The 16604-nt window shown below is 43.7% G+C and overlaps 2 protein-coding genes across 4 annotated transcripts in view; both read right to left on the reverse strand.

Annotated features, from left to right (window-relative positions):
* Nucleotides 1-7159: 7159 nt before the first annotated feature.
* LSM10 (LSM10, U7 small nuclear RNA associated) lies at nt 7160-8058 on the reverse strand. Its single transcript, XM_014067537.2, has one exon. It carries the CDS (start codon nt 7918-7920, stop codon nt 7543-7545), a length of 378 nt encoding a protein of 125 aa, XP_013923012.1. The 5' UTR covers nt 7921-8058; the 3' UTR covers nt 7160-7542.
* Nucleotides 8059-11258: 3200 nt separating this feature from the next.
* The window catches only part of OSCP1 (organic solute carrier partner 1), a 34524-nt gene continuing 29178 nt past the window's right edge, over nt 11259-16604 (reverse strand). Inside the window, exons 8-10 of one of the 3 annotated variants that reach the window (XM_087728225.1) lie at nt 16039-16178; nt 15808-15871; nt 11259-11606 (exon numbers count right to left, since the gene is read on the reverse strand). In XM_087728225.1, coding sequence (XP_087584351.1) covers nt 11490-11606; nt 15808-15871; nt 16039-16178 — 321 coding nt within the window. In that variant the 3' untranslated portion in view covers nt 11259-11489. Of the gene's footprint in view, nt 11607-15807; nt 15872-16016; nt 16179-16604 lie in introns of all 3 variants that reach the window. The other 2 variants (XR_015698392.1, XM_087728226.1) reach the window with 2 other exon arrangements.

Below are 16604 nucleotides of genomic sequence, written 5' to 3' on the forward strand. Positions count from 1 at the left end.
AGCACCATCAGCCGAGGGAGGCAGGGAAAAAAGCCAGAGGGCAGTGCGGTTGGGCAAGGGTGTAGGAGTCGGGTGCGGACAGTGTTGGGGCATTCACAACTTCTGGAGGCAAGCCGTTCCACTGATTAATTGTTCTAACTGTCAGGAAATTTCTCCTCAGTTCTAAGTTGCTTCTCTCCTTGATTAGTTTCCACCCATTCCTTCTTGTTCTACCCTCAGGTGCCTTGGAAAATAGCTTGACTCCCTCTTCTTTGTGGCAACCCCTGAGATATTGGAACATTGCTATCATGTCTCCCCTGGTCCTTCTTTCTATTAAACTAGACATACCCAGTTCCTGCAACCGTTCTTCAACATCCTTATACATCCTTACGCGCTCCTAATTTGTGGTTCTTTAAGTCTCAGTAGTTTTCCATTGTAAATATATTCCATGTTCCCTCTCTATTTTTCCGTATCTTGGATTAGATTACCCTTAAATTGTCTATAAGTGACAAACTTCACTGTTCAATGTTCATTACAATTCCCTTAATCTATTATATAAAATGACAAGAAGTAAACATCTCACTTTGAGCATCGTTTTAAAAGTTCTATATATATATCCATGTTTCATATATTTTAATCCATGTTTGGTTATCCTTTTGTTGTCATTTTCAGTCAATTGGCAACTCAATTATGTATAAAAGTGAAACACAAACCTCTGCTTTACAGCCTCCCCATATCAGTTTCATATTTATCTATATTCCATATATTTTTGTCTTTTTTCGTTATCTTTCCATTATTGCGTTCAACCATTTAGCAACTCCATTTTATTGTCATATTTAGGAATAAAACCCTTATTTTGCTTTATATTTTCCCATATCTAGGTGTCTGATTTTTCCCTAGTAAGTCTTTTGTCCCACTTATCTGTTCCTGTCTTTTCCCTTTTCTTTATTTTTATTTTAACACCTCCATTCCCATCAGTTTTCTCCCAGCCACCCTTACAAGTGTATTTTAAATTTCTTTTTGTTGGGGCATTGTCTTCTAGTTCAATTTTCCTTATACTACTAACAACCTTCAAAACCACTTTTGTCTGCTTTTTATTCCCTTTTGTTGGGACACCTCCTCTTTTTACTGTTTTCCCTATACTGCTGCAAAGGCTGATGGAGCTTTTTGTCTGCTTTTTACTTCCCTCCGTTTCTCCCCCTTCATTGCCTTGCCCCCCTTCTTCTTTGAATTCTTCTTTAGATCTCTGCTTCCCTGGGTTCAGGATTCTATTTAGGCTTGATTTTAATGATTTATGCAGATTTTTTAAAATTTCACATAGTTCTTCTAATTCCCAGTTTTCCATGATGTCCAGTTCCAAAGTTATAGTTAATTATACAATTTTTGTTTCAGAGTTCTAATCCACCTTAAGTTTATTTACTTCAACTGCTATGGAGAGACGCAATGGGAGCCATCTTATTCCTTAACATCCAGTTCCAAGATTGCAGTTAATTATACAAGTCTTATTTCAAAATTTAGTTAATCCAAGTAATTTGAAACAGGAAGAGAAGCTGATGCCATCTTAATCTTTTGCAGAAGAGAGAGAAAAAAGAGAAGAAAAAAGAAACCTTCCTATTTCCCTGTTATTGAGTGCGATGTTTTATTCTTTCCTTTAATAACTGCTCAAAATAAATCACTTGTAGCAAGCTTGTAATCAGCCAAGAGTTTCTCTTGCCTCCTTCTAATTTATGGCAGTTGGTTAATGAAAACTTCCCACACGGTCAAGGTTAAGATTCCGTTATCAGTAAGACGGCTGTTTTTTTCTTGTTTATATTAGCTGGGAGGAATTCAAACAAAATAAATGTAAAACCCTTCTGTATCCAAAACCAAATTTAAAGTTTTTAATTATGTGGATTTGCCACCTCTCTGCTTTCTATCCTGTCTGAAAGCACTACAAACAAACAGTTTCTGTGGGGGCTGGTGTTACAATCCTCCACCTTCCTTTTTCCTTTTCTTTTGAAGAAATAAAGTCCCAATCTGACCATCAATATTATTTATGTTCTCAAAATTTCTTTGCCTTTTCCAGGTTTAATTTATAAATGTGGGTTAAATAAATTTCCTTGCCCAGCCTTTCATCTCTTCCATTCCCCTCCTGCCGCCCTGACTCCCACAAGGAATCTGTTGCTTCCCCCAGGGTCTGATGAGATGCTGCCCTTCTTTGCCCCCACCTCCAGTGTGGGTTCTGATTCAAAAGAATTTCTGAGATGGTTTATCAGACAGGGTTCATGTGAGACTCTTAAAAGCCCACACCCCACACATCTGTCCAGCTGGAAAACTTCCTGTTGAGTCCCCTTGCCACAGTTGATAAGTTAGTAACCCGGTTGTTAAGTGAACCTGGCTTCCCCACTGAGTTTGCTTGTCGTAGGTTGCAAAAGCTGATTGCATGACCTTGAGACACAGCAATGGTCATAAGTATGAACCAGCTGCCAAGCCTCTAAATTCTGGTGACATGATCATCGGGATGCTACAAAGGTGAGTGTGAAAAATGGTCATGTCACTTTTTTCAGTGCCATTGTAAATTTGAATAGTCACTAAATGAACTGTTATAAGAAGTCAAGTACTACCTGTTTATTTCTACAGAAATACAGCAGAACAATGACAAATACCATTTTGAATGCATTTGGGTCAATATAAAAAGAAAAAAGAATGAGTGTCAAAATGACACTACAGGCCACTCACCCAACCAGAGGAAATAAACGTTTTGCTAGTCAACTAAGGCATGTAGGAAGAATACCACAATAGTAATAGGGGACTTTAACTACCCTAACTGGGAGACAAACTCTGCACCTAGTGGAAGATCAAACAGATTGTCAACTCTGAAGCGAACCTGGCTGAAGCCATCTTGCGCTGCCTCATAGTTGCCTTGAAACCTGAGAGGGGGAAGGGAGAGGGGAAGTAGGTAGCCAGGCTCCAGTCAAAACAAAATGCTTTCCTGTGGGAACCATGGTCATTGAAACAGGTTGCTGTTGAAAGTGGAGAAGAGCCTGCCTTCCATCTTTATTGAACAATGTGACTGGTGACAGCTGGGAGGAGGGAGTTTGATTATTTAATTAGGTGGAAACTGCAGAGCTGTTAGAATTGGTGTTCACCAGCTGTGCCGATATGATGTATCCAATAAACATATCCTTTGAGGATATACCTGCCTCGGAGTTATGTTTTTAATGGGTGCATTACTCGGAATGCTGACACAGATTCCTTACAAACATAGCAGACAACTTTTTCTCCCAAAAGATATTCATAGAGATAACTGAACATGTATTTCTCCAGTGCTCATATTAGATATATTTGTAGTAGCCTCAAATCATCATTACTGCATAAATATCCAGGACAGTTTGTTTTTACGTTTTTAAGCTTTTCTAATACATAATTTTATTTTTTGTATTTTTATGCTTTTTAATTCCTTATGTCACACCCTCTTTCTGCTGGTCTTTGACTATGATAAAGGTTTGATTTGATGGTTTACGGCTTAATACCATGGGTGAACCTTATTTGACTGCATTGCTTCCTGTTTATCAACCCTATACGTTCTTACACTCCAAATATTACTTCAATTAAATGAATATAGTATCTGTCCTTTTGACCTAGTTATTTCACATCAACTCTTAAAACACATTCATCATACCCAATTTCAGTCGTGGAAGGAATATGAAGTCTGACCCCTCTGAAGAAAAAATGCTCACCCAATTCCTCGTGCAATACATATGAATCAAATGTACTTGGTATGAGTAATAGGTGGGTGAGTCACATCGACACAAGGTTACTGTTAGCGAATTTATTCACAGTAATTAACTCACAGACAAGACTTTGGCAGCAACCCAGACTCCCACAGATAAGAAATATACACAAGAGCTTCTCCAGCTTTAGTATAACGGTTGTGTCCTGCAAAAGGTCTCCTCCCAAGGACTCTTCTTATATACTCTCTTGGGAGGAACATAATCACAACCACCTGGGCCTGATTATCTTCTATGTCTCTTTAATTGCTGCCGACGCTTATCTGCCCATCTTTGCCTGGCGTCCGGGACCAACTCCCTTTGTTCCTCCCCACTGCTCCAGGGCCTGATGTCTTCACTACTGCTCCAGGGCCTGACGTCAGGGACAAACTCCCTTTGGCTTTCACCGCTGCTCCATGCTTCAGGCGCCTTCTGGTGGCCAACCAGCCTCTCTGGTCCCTGCTCAGAGTCTGAACCCTGCCCAAGGTCCTCCATATGCGACTCATAGTGTCCCTCGCTATCGGAGTCTGTTGGCAGCTCCAATGGCTCCTGCTGGGCCACAACAGGTGGGGGTATATTAATCCCTGTGAGATTAATTATCCAAGTAGGGAACACTCAGTCAATCTAAAGGAAATTTTACCTGACTGTCCTTTGGAGCTGAAGCTCAAATACTTTGGCCGGACCCTGATTTCCCAACATCAGGTATTCCAACAAGGGAATACCTGATATTGGGAAATATGGAAGGCAAAAGGTGATGGCAGAGGATGAGGTGGTTTAGATCAGGGGTAGTCAACCTTTTTATACCTACCACCCACTTTTTTATGTTAGTAGTAAAATTTTCTAACCGCCCACCGGTTCCACAGTAATGGTGATTTATAAAGTAGGGAAGTAACTTTACTTTATAAAATTTATAAAGCAGTTACAGCAAATCCCTACCGCTCACCATGAAAGCTGGAACGCCCACTAGTGGGTGGTAGGAACCAGGTTGACTACCACTGGTTTAAATGGTGTCATTGACACAATGGGCATGAATTTGGGCAGACTCTGTGAGACCGTGGAGGACGGGGGACTAGCGTCTGTGGTCCATGGGGCTGTGAAGAGTCAGACATAACTTAGCGACTGAACAACAAGGGAATACCATGAGTGAGGGAATGACTTGAAGGATGCCCCAAATAATGCTAGCTTTCACTCTAGGAAGGCCATAAAACTACAATTTTCATTCCAAGAATAATCTATATTTCCATGCCAGCAACTTACCATATTTTTCAGAGTATAAGACACACCTTTTTTCCTCAAAAGAGGCTGAAAATCTGGGTGCGTCATACACCTAATACAGCATTTTTTGCCTCCTGAAACCCCGCCCCTTCACCAAAATGGCCATGCATAGCCTTTAGGAGGCTTTCAGAATGCTCTTGGGGGCTGGGGAGGGCAGAAATGAGAAAGAAATGGGCCAGTTTTTGCCCCCCCAGCCCCCGGGAGCATCCTATAAGCTTCTTAATGCCCCCTTTTTTGACAAAAAACTGGCCTGTTTTCACCAAAATGGGCCATTTTTTGCTTGTTTTTGACCCCCACAGCCCCAGAAACACTACAAAAAGGGCTATTCATGCCCCTTTTCTTGAAAAAAATGGGCCTGTTTTCACGAAAAATGGGCCGTTTTGGGGAGGTTTGCAGAGTGCAAAACCTTTTTAAAAACTTGCCTCTTCAAAACCTTGAACTTATACTCTGAAAAATATGGTATATCTATTTGCATACCCACAATTCTGTAAACTTCCATTTCCTGATTAATCAATTCAGTAAAAATTTTCATATTTAAAGCTGATTTTGCAAGGCCATTTTCAGGCCCACATACATATCAATACCACCATCATAAAAATCTTAGCTTTTAAAAAATTAATGGAGATTTAGAGCCAGATCCCCTATTGGCTATGCTTTCAGTTGCTTAGCAATTATGAAAGGAACACATTATGCAGCAGCCTGCCTATACAATATACAATGCCAGACTTAGCTAAATATGACTACAGGAGTCAAGTTAATTTTTAGATTAGGTGCAAGAAGAGGAAAAAAGGAATGGCTGAAGAAATGAAGGTATCTGGCATTTTGGGAGAAATGACCTTGCTATTGTTGAATTTGTGAAATTCAGAAGAGGAGAAATTTCTTCTAACTTGTATAATTGGAAAAGTGGATTTGATACATTATGAGAGAAGACAGGTTGGGTCCAATAGTATCCAGGAAGGATGAAAAATCTTACAAAACGAGACATTGAAGTAATCCATGTTTTTGCTCCCAAGTGGTTGCAGGGAGGCCTACTAGACCCAAAATGGGATGCGGGGGTGGGGGGATGCCGCCCATGCATGCGCAGGGTGCACGGGGGGGGGAGTTGAACACGTTGCATTATGGGTGCAGGTGTGTGCTGTTGCACACACGCTGTTGCACACACGTGCTGTTGTACATGCGAGCACTTTCGGCATGTGATGACAAAAAGGTTAGCCATCACTGGCACAGGGTTAGACTAGAACAAGGCTGTCAAACACATGCATCTGTTTGGGGACAGGTGCATAGATGTTCCATTTATATTTCTGCAAATGTAATGTTCTGGCTGGTGGGTGCTCAAATAGCAAAGAACAGGAAGATGGATCTAACTCTGCTCACTCCAGGAGTTTGATTCTGAGCGGCTTAAGGTTGATCCAGTCTTCCAGCCTTCTGAGGTCAGTAAAATGACAATCCAGATTGTTGGGGGCAATATGCTGATTCTGTAAACCGCTATGAAGCGGTATAGAAGTCTAAATGCTATTGCCATCAGCCAATGAGCACTCAGGATACGCATCTCTTCAAAATATGCAGCTGGGATTTGGGAGGTGTGCACAATGCAGCCATCTGCAACCTATGCTTAGCCATCAACCCCTTTGCAGTGTAGGTATGCAGGGGCACCTAGGCACTGTTGCAGGCAGTTCTAAACCAAGCAAGTTTCAATAACTCATAGTTTGCAAGCAAAATTTTCACCCCCGTATTTCCTCCAGCAACCTACTATGCTGTTTAGTTGACAAAATGTAACAAAGCGTAACTCAGGTTAACAAAATATAAGTCTAACAAATTATGGCCTAATAGAATGGTATTCATATAACAATTACAGTCACCCACTACCATCCGTTTTTGCCAGGACTAGTGTGTTGCATAACCCAGCCTTCACATATTATGCAGGAACAAGGGCATGGTTTTGTTGACAGGGCCACATTATTTTTAGGCAGTTTTCCACAAGCCAGGAACCATAAAGGGGATTAGAAGTAATGTGAAGAACAACCAGCCTTGGAATCCAGGGCTGTTTCATTTTTGTGCGTCTGGGTTTTCCCCAGATAAAAGAGACATTTTGCTTACCATCCTTTACTTATTTTGTAAACTGAACAAATACAAAAAACTCCAGGAATTCCAACCTATTAGGTGCAAAATAATTTTTTATTTCTGACTAGATTACTGTAATCCAAAATCATCAACCATACGGAGCCGGGATCCCAAAGAGTACACCCTACTTCAACAGGCAGTCTGGATTTTAAAGCTTCAAAGTTTATCCTTGGGGAGGGGGAAGCAGTTCAGGGTGGAGACAAACTATGACGAGAAAAGCCCCTGAAAATAGGGTCCTTGGGGGTAGGCAGGGGTCTATATTCCGGCAAAGGAACGTCGTCATCCGATTCCTCTGTGAACCGCCGAGCGGGGGAAGCAGCCACGGCCTTCCCAAGCGAGCGACGGGTCTTACCGGACACATTTCTCCGGAAGCGAGCAGATTTCCAGCTCTAGCTTCACCGCGTGCCCGCCGGAACGGTCACTTGGCCGCTGGCTTCGGCCAAAGGAACTCGGTCCTGCCCTTGCCTCGGCCGCCGAAGGTGCGGACACGGTGGATGAGCTGCAGCTGCTGCTCGATGGTGGCCCGGATGTCCACCTCGTCGGGAATGTGGACGTAGCGGACGTTCCTGCCGGTGATGAAGAGGTCCTGCAGCCGGCAGGCGCGGCCGTGGCGGTCGGTGAAGGTGGCCTCGCCCAGGCGGACGTTCATGAAGGCGTCCACGTTGACAATGCGGCCCACGGCCACGCTCTCGTCACGCAGCTCCACGGTGGTGACGCGGCTGTGCAAGCCCTGCAAGAGCAGCACCAGGCTGTTCTCCGCGATTGTGCGCTCCTTCACCGAGTGGCTGATCTCCATGGCGGCCCGGAGCGCGGCTCACCCGGAAGACCCCGGGGCCGCATCCAACGCTCCTCCGGCGGACGGCCGCGCCTACCTGCCCCGCTCGCCTCGGAAGGCAGACCCGCGACGGCCCGGCCGGCTTCGCCTCAGCGACGATAGAGAGTTTGGTCGCCCGCGCAGCGAAGCCCCGCCTCCAAAGCTGCCAATGCCATTGGCCGGCCAGAGCCCGCCCGCCCGTGTTGGAACGATGCCATTAGCTCGCTGCGTGGAGCGAGCACCAATGGCTTCACCGGATGTTCCGCCCCGGAAGCGGAGTTTGCCGCCTCCGGCTCCCCCCCCCTTCATCCTCCTCGCGGCAGCCTAGCTCAGCCGCTGGCGGCCGTTTCACCGCGAATGCGCCAACTGAACTATTCCTTCCGGGTCACGTGCAGGATGGATGAGGCAGGCCGATCAGTGATTTCTGAAGTGGCTTCAGACGCAGCGAAATGCAGTTCGGGAGCGAGGAAAGGAAGGGACAGAGAACCAGATGCTCAGGGACGGATTAGGTGGCGCCTGGCTCAACTGCGAGAAGGATTTTGTCCTGATGCAGCCTTTCCCGGTTGGCGGCACTGTGTGTATGTGGAGGTTGTGCGAGGGAGGGGCGCGGGCACCCATCGCTCGCGCCGCCCGGTTCGGAATGGGCTGGGATTGGGGACCCCCGTCCTAATGGACAGCCACTTAAATGCGAGGCAGGGGTGGTTTCACCTGCCAAAAAGACCAGCACGGTCCTAGGCTGCATGATGAGAGGAGGGATAGCTTCAAGATCATGAGAAATGTTAGCACAGGTACTCCTCGATTTATGACCACAAGTTGCTAAGATTGTTGTGTTTTGCCCCATTTTGCCATCTTTCTTGCCAGTTGTTAAGTGAATCATTGCAGTTGTTAAGTTTAGTAACATGATTGTTAAGTTAATCTGGCTTCCCCATTGACTTTGCTTGTCAGAAGATCACAAAAGGGGATCAAATTACCCTGGGATACTGCAACTGTCATAAATACAAGTCAGCTGCTAAGCATCTGAATTTTGATCAAGGAGATGGTGCAATGGTCATAAGTGTGAAAACAGGTCACTTTTTTCAGTGCTGTTATAACTTTGAAGTCATTAAATGTACTGTTGTGAGTTGAGGACTACCTGTACTGCTTTTTACACTGGTAAGATCACACTTGGAATACAGGTAGTCCTCAAGTTGTGAATGTAATGGAACCTGCCCATTCCATTCGTAATCTGAGGATACCTGGGAGTGAATCTTATATCTTGAACGGAATCACTCCCTCCTTTAGCCCACACATTTGCTAATTGAACGTGAGGCTCATTAAGTGCACAAGGTATTTTAGGGTGAGGAAGGCATGGGGACCTGCAGATGTCCTCCCCCACACCAGCCTGCCATGCAGGGCATGTCAGGGCATCACATATCGAGGCGAGGCCAGCCATCACGTGTTGAGGCAAGGCTGGGTGTGTCAGGGTGAGCAGCCAGGAGTGTTGAGGCAAGGCTGGGCAAGGAGAGCAGGTGGGCGAGGTGAAAAAAAGGAATGGCGGGAGGGGAGGGGCAAAGCGGGGCCGGGCATATGAGGCCAGGCCTGGCAAGGCAGGCAAATGTGCTATGCATGCCCAGAGGGAGTACCCAGCTGGGCCAGGACGAGGTACCAAGGGCCAGCCTAAGGACCTTGAGTTTGACTGCGACACCCCTCTGTATTGGATTGAAATGGATACTATTCAGCCGGTTTACTGAATCCGTGCAAACTGATTGAACCCCACCACTGGGAGAGAACAGAGGGGAGGAACAGAAAGGGAAAGTTAACTCGGAAACCTTTGGGTGCAAACTTTCAGATCTGGCTTTGTTGTACTGTAACTACTTGGCTTTTAGTAAAAGTATTCCTTTCACACAAATGGAGTCAATGGTTTTTCTTTCCTAAGAACCCAAGTTGGGGCAGGTGTGACACTGTCACAGAAGAAAGGAAGTCACCTATTCTCCAAAACACTGGAGGGCAGGAGAAGCAGCAATGGATAGAAGCTCATCAAAGGGAAATTCAACTTGGAAATGAGAAATTTCTTGAAGTTAAAACTATTTACCAATGGAATGGCTTCCCTCCTGAAGTTGTGAGTGCTCCATCACTGCAGGTTTTCAATAAGAGATTAGACAACCATTTGTCTGAAATGATATAGGGTCTCCTGCCTTGAGCAATGGGTTGGACTAGAAGACCTCCAACATCCCTTCCAACTCTTATTCTGTTATTTCTGCTCTGGCCCTTCTGTTGGCACCCAGAGCATTTATCCATTCATGCTGACTGAGCCGCAAGCAGTCTCCCTTGCACCAATATAAATGTAAACATGGAGGAAGGCTCTGCCTATCTTCTGGCCTACTTATGCAACAACCTTCCCCCCTCCCCCCAACTGTATTATGTATAGGGCGACATAGATGGAACTGGTTTTCAGAGGAGCAGTGCATATTGGTGTGCACAGCGGACAGCTTTGGGTGATGATTGCAGAAGCTGGCTTTTAGTCTTTTCTGTGACTCAGCAGCATTGCAAAACACAGGCAGAATCCATGGCCAGATAGATGGAGCTGATGCACAGCTGATCGGCTGGATCACCTTGGATCAAAGTAGGCAGCCCTACCTTACCCGTGGTCCTGGGCTGTCTTAGGCCAGCATTAGGCCAGTAAGAGCCGCAGTGGTTAGAGTGCGATACTGCAGGCTAATTCTGCTGAACATTGGCTGCCAGCAGTTTGGCAGACTGAATCTCACCAGGCGCAGGACTCAGATTGTTGGGGGCAATATGTTGACTCTAAAGCGCTTAAGAGAAGCACTGTGAAATGGTATATAAGTCTAAGTGCTATTGCTATTACATGAAAACACCACTTACACCCTGGGACACTTAAAGCCATTTTTGAGTCCCTTTAGTAGTGAACTAATGATGTCCTTGGCAGAGTAACTTTGTACCCTGGCACGGTGGCCATTTTATGTGTTTTCTTCCCATCTTCTGAATTAGCATGAACGCTTATGTAAATTGTACTGAGCTTTACTGCACCTCACAAAGAGGGTAGGCAGCCAGGTTTTAAATGTGGGTCAATTTCAGGGCAACGAGTGGTGGATTCTCTGCCCTTTTTTTCCCTTCTACCCTCAGTTATCCACTGGCAAGAAAAGCAGCCACCAGTCACTCCTAAATTTGGAGTGGAGTTTGGGGGGAGGCTCAGATTTTGTTTTTTGTTGTGGGACCACAGATTATTTTTGGTACTGATGATCGTGTGAAACACAACCATAACTTCATTTGCCTGAAATGCCCTGGGTGTAACAGCTGAAAAAAATAAGGCTGTCCTAGAGTTTATTATGGGGCTCCAATATAATTTTAGTTTTGGTTTATTATATTATGTGAACTCTAACCAGCTATATGATACCAAGATGAAATATACATCTAGGAGAGTCAAGTGTCCTAACAAAAAATGGATAACTTAAGAATCCATTCTGTTCTATCTGACTGACATCTTCTAACATCACGTTGGGTGTCCTAACATTCCTTTGCATTAAAGCTGTATGGCTCTTCAAAGCTGAGGGTTAGAGTTTATCCATCATCGCCAACAAGTCACATTCTTTGCTGTTTGTCTCATTGTGCTGTTCCGACATCTCAAATTCCCCCATGATACGATCTAGCTCCTTGTTCCGTTGCTGGTCCTGTTTCAATAAATGTTGCAAGTAAGTATTCATGTAAGAACAGAAGTGTAGACAAAATATAATATTACCCTAAGACAGTATGAATGTAAGTGTATGAATTCAAAACATCTCATTTGAACAAAACAGCTCTTTAAAAAATCAATCCACTCTATTAAGAACCACAGTGGTGCAGTGGTTAGAGTACAGTACTGCAGACTACTTCTGCTGACTGCCGGCTGCCTGCAATTTGGCAGATCGAATCTCACAAGGGGTTGACTCAGCTTTTCGTCCTTCCGAGGACCGTAAAATGAGGACCCAGATTGTTGGGGGCAATGTGCTGACTCTTATAAACAGCTTAGCAAAGGCTGTAAAGCACTGAAGCAGTATATGTCTAAATGCTATTGCTAATGCTATTAAGCTGATACTTATATTCAGTCTTATTAATTTTCAGCCTTAATTTCCTTTAATTTCAAGCTGTTAATATTTATCTCTATTTTCAGCTGAGGATTTTCCTCTATTCACAATACCCTTCTATTTACAGTATTGGTGAAGAATAATGTAAGATTAGTGTATTTTGATAGTTTCAAGATGTTCTCTATAAAATATGGCCTAGAAGATTAATTAGATGCATTCACACTTGGCTGAATGATCATATCCAGAGAGCTCACTATTTTTGGCTAAAAACAACAGTTATATGATAATCTGTGAAATAAGCTGTAGAAAATCCTGCACTGAGCACTTAAGCTAACCTTTAAGAATTTTTCCAACTTTATACTATAACCGTGATGGTGAACCTATGGCACATGGAGCCATATTTGTCCGCATGGCAGCCCTCAGTTCTGGTGTGAATCAGCCAGCTGATTTTTGGCTGTTTTCACCCTCCCCAGGCTTCAGGAAAGCCTCCAGAACCTGGGGAGGGTGAAAATCCCCCCTCCCCCATGCAGGAGGGTCATGTGCATGTGGGGGGGGGGTCACCTGCATACACAGTTGCATGGGTACGTGTGCACACGGGCACAATTTTTAGAAAAAGGTTTACCATCACTGTACTATAACATACATATAACATTTCGTCTTTTCTTTTGTCAGCTAAATACAGTTTCTTTAGCCATTCCTCACAACATTTGTTTCCAGATCCCTTTAATCCTGGAAGCTTTTTCTAAATTCATGCTTGTTTCCTAAAGCCCAGAACAGAATCCAAGTCTCCCAAGTAAGATCTAAACTGTCAATGTTAGGGGATTATTATGACCTGGCTGCAACATTTGCGAATTCAGTTCAAGACCTTTTTAGCTGTTGCATCGCTCTGTTTGTTAATGTTGAATTAGCCAGAAACAGTTTGTCACATATCCATACATTCTGTGTAGGAGATTATCTGAATTATTATCACCTATCTTGATATAATTTACAAATCTGGTAAGCTTCCATTCCATCCCCTAGGCCACAAAAGAGCCATTTGGACCCGTTTCCCACAGAAAAAGAGAGAGAGAAATGAAAGAGAAAATGAGAAAGGGAAAAGAGAGGGAAACAAATCAGAGAGAGAAGGGGGAGAGAAAGGAAGAGAAAGGAAGGGAAAGAAAGGAAGGAAGGGAAAGAAAGAAAGACAGAAAGAAAGACAGAAAGAAACTTTCTCAGACCTATGACAAAAACAATGACAAGCTAGATCTCTTGCCAAAAAAACTGCAGTTTGCCAGAAGGCACAAATTGAATCCAAGTCTGATTTTTTAAAGAAAGTAACAGAGATGGCAAAAAATGCATCTGAAAATAATATTATTTATCATTTTGGATAATGTATTATATTGTCAAACTCAACAGAAATCAAAATATATATGCTATAGCTGTTAGTACAAACTTGCCAGCTTCTATCAACTTAAAGTTCACTATGAAAAGGTTACAGAGAAGCAATTTCCCGCCATTAATAACTTTATTTTGGATTTGCTATTGTATTCAATGAGAAAGAAAGAAAAAGAAAGAGGGAACGGGAAGAAAGGTTAGGTTAGGTTTATTGGACTTATATGCCGCCCTTCTCCCAAAGGACTCAGGGTGGCGTACAACATAAAAACACATATTACAAAAGTTGAAAGATTAAATAGAATATCCAAAAAACCCTATAGACATTTACAAAGCGAAGGTTGGAGACCGGACAATAGTTGGCTAAAGAGGCTGGGTCCAGGGAAGGCTTCTTAAGGAGGGGCCTCACCACTGCCTCCTTCAAGGTGGGAAAGAACCCCTCTCTCAATGAAGCGTTGGTAATCACCTGGAGCCAGCCTCATGTCACCTCCCGGGAAGCCAAAACTAATCAAGAGGGACATGGGTCCAGCACACAAGTGGCAGCACTGAGTCTCCCCATAATCCTGTCCATGCCCTCGGGGGTCACAGGGTCAAACTCATCCCAGATACACTCCACAAGATTCATCCCCGTCGACTCGCCCGAATCTACCCAGTCAGAGTCCAAGCCTGTCCGAATCTGAGCAATTTTATCCTGCAGATACTGAGCAAATTCCTCAGCCCTACCCTGCAAGAGGTCTTCCCCAGTTCCTTGATTAAGTAAGGAGCAGGTCACCCTAAAGAGGGCAGCTGGGCAGTTATCTGCGGACGCAATAAGAGCGGAAAAATGTTGCCGTTTTGCTGCTTTATTGCCAGTAAGATTTAATATGAATTCTTATTGAAGGAAGGAAAGGAAGAAAGAAAGGAAGAAAGAAAAAGGAAAGGAAAGAAGAAGAGAGAGGGAGAGGAAACAGAAAAACAGACATGAGAGGGGTGGGTGGAGGGAGAGAGAAAGACCCATTTCCCACAGAAAACACCGAGAGCCATGAAACCTGGGTAGGTGTGGCTGGGGGGGTGTCATGTGACTGGGTGGGAGTGATGCTGAGTTGACATGTGCACTCATATTTTCAGCGAACTGGTGGAATTATTTGAAACCCACCACTGATTATATCCACAGCAATCTCTTAGCCTAAGGGACTGGTCTTCTGCTACCTCCTTCCAGCACCTCAGGATGCAACTTGTCAGGAATGTGTTATGACATCACATAAATTCTTCTGTATTTACAGTATGTCAGACATCAGAATGTACGTGTGGATGTGGATGTGGATATTTTGGCATTGCTGTGGCTTGCTATGAATGCTGGTCAGTTCCTGAAGACTAAAGATTTGTTTAGGAAACAAGGTGAATCTTTTTCTATGTCAGGGGTGTCAAACTCAAGGCTTGCGGGCCGGATCCAGCCTGCAGGGTGCTTAGATCTGGCCTGTGGGGCCACCCAAGAAAGAGCAAAGGACTGGCCCACAGTGCCTCTGCCAGTGAAAATGGAGCTCAGGAGGGCCGCATGCATTCTTCCCGAGTTCCATTTTTGCTGGCAGAGGGCTGTAGGAGGCCATCGTAGCCGAAAACAGGGCCTCGATGAGTGACACTGAGCTGGCCAGGCCACCCCAGCTCCCCCAGGGTCAAACATAACCCTGATGCAGCCCTCAATGAAATCAAGTTTGACACCCCTGCTCTATGTCTTTATCAATCTGGAGCTACACTTCCTACCCCCATTTCCTTGATTGTTTTAGGAGTCTTTACTTCCATTTCCTCTATGTCTTCTTTGTGCTTTTCCAATTCATCCATAATGGATTCTTAACACTTCTCATTTTCCTTTTCACAGAAATGGATTATTTGTGTGTGTGCTTTTAATATTTTGTTTTTCATGATCTATTCCAGACCTATTAATCTGATAGGATTTTGAGCCATGGTCTGCTACCTTCCTTTAATCTGCCTTATTATTAAAACAAGCTTCTGGAAGTCCTAGCTACATGACTGACCTCCCTCAGTTTTTCCTCTCCCACTTTTCTTAAAAGCCATGGAGAAGGTGGGGGCGCTCCATGACTATGAGTTATAATGACTTATTTTGTTTGGAAACAATGTTATATTTCGTTGAATGTTGGTCACAGGAACAACCAATCAGGACTGGCTTTGGTCTGCATATGGGTCCATGGAAGCTTCTAACTATTTTGCACAGAAAATATTTGTTCAGACTAATCCGCAAATAACAGTAGAGTATTTCTTATGAATGTGTTCTGTCTAAAAATCATCTTGTTTTTGTATATTTATTAACTGGAACAAAAACATTAAGAGGGATATGTCACTTAAAAGCTTACATATGCAAATTGAAGTTGGTCCAGTTAAAAGAAAACCTGTGTTACTCATTTTTTTAAAGAAATAATAAGATGCAGCAACAAATGTCTACCTGGTCTGCATGGATATTGAGAACTTGATAGGATAACTCCTCTGGATGAGTCAGGGCAGCGTGTCTTAAGAGATCAGAATAAATACAATTGATTAATCTCCATGTATTGACTTTTTATCACTAACTCACATACTCAGGAGAATGACCCCTGATATTTCAAAGGCCAAGGGTAACTGGATATATGGAAGACCCACCACCATTGTTACTACCATTTAAAGCCAAGTATCATACTCTTCCTCCTCATCAGTGGTGAAAAGATTCAGATGAAAACCACCCTCTTTGACTAGGGGCTTCTTGATCTCCAAGCCACCCATCAGCCTGGCTAATAAATCCAGCTCTTCTTTAGCAAGAGGGTTGGGAGCAGTGTTCTCCTGCATTGACAACAAAATTTCTAAGAGTTATGGAAAGAAACACGTAAGTTACACAATCTGATCTAATGTGAAATGTTATTGGTGCTAATTATTGGTTTCCCAATTTCTCCTATCTGGAAACCAGTAGGCTTGAAATACCACTCTCCCCCCACCCCCCTTTCATTTAGTAAGTAGCCCTGGAGTAAAGCAGAATCCATTTTAACAGTAGTTGCAATGGATATAGTCAGATCCCAACAGAAGGAAAGAAACATGAAATCAAACTTTAAACAGTTCTGCAGAATACGCTGAACAAATAGCTTCTACACAGAGTGTCTGTTCCAGTGTAGTAACCCAGGGATTTAGGATATTAATCCTGAAACAAACAAATGAACAAAATGAAATGGGAAGCAAACAGATCCTTGTTCTGTGTTTCTGAGGGTAAATCAA

Source organism: Thamnophis sirtalis, unplaced genomic scaffold (genome assembly GCF_051295495.1).
Source record: "Thamnophis sirtalis isolate CommonGarterSnake01/CBP01778 unplaced genomic scaffold, rThaSir2_p1.2 scaffold_13, whole genome shotgun sequence".
Classification (NCBI taxonomy): Eukaryota; Metazoa; Chordata; class Lepidosauria; order Squamata; family Natricidae; genus Thamnophis; species Thamnophis sirtalis.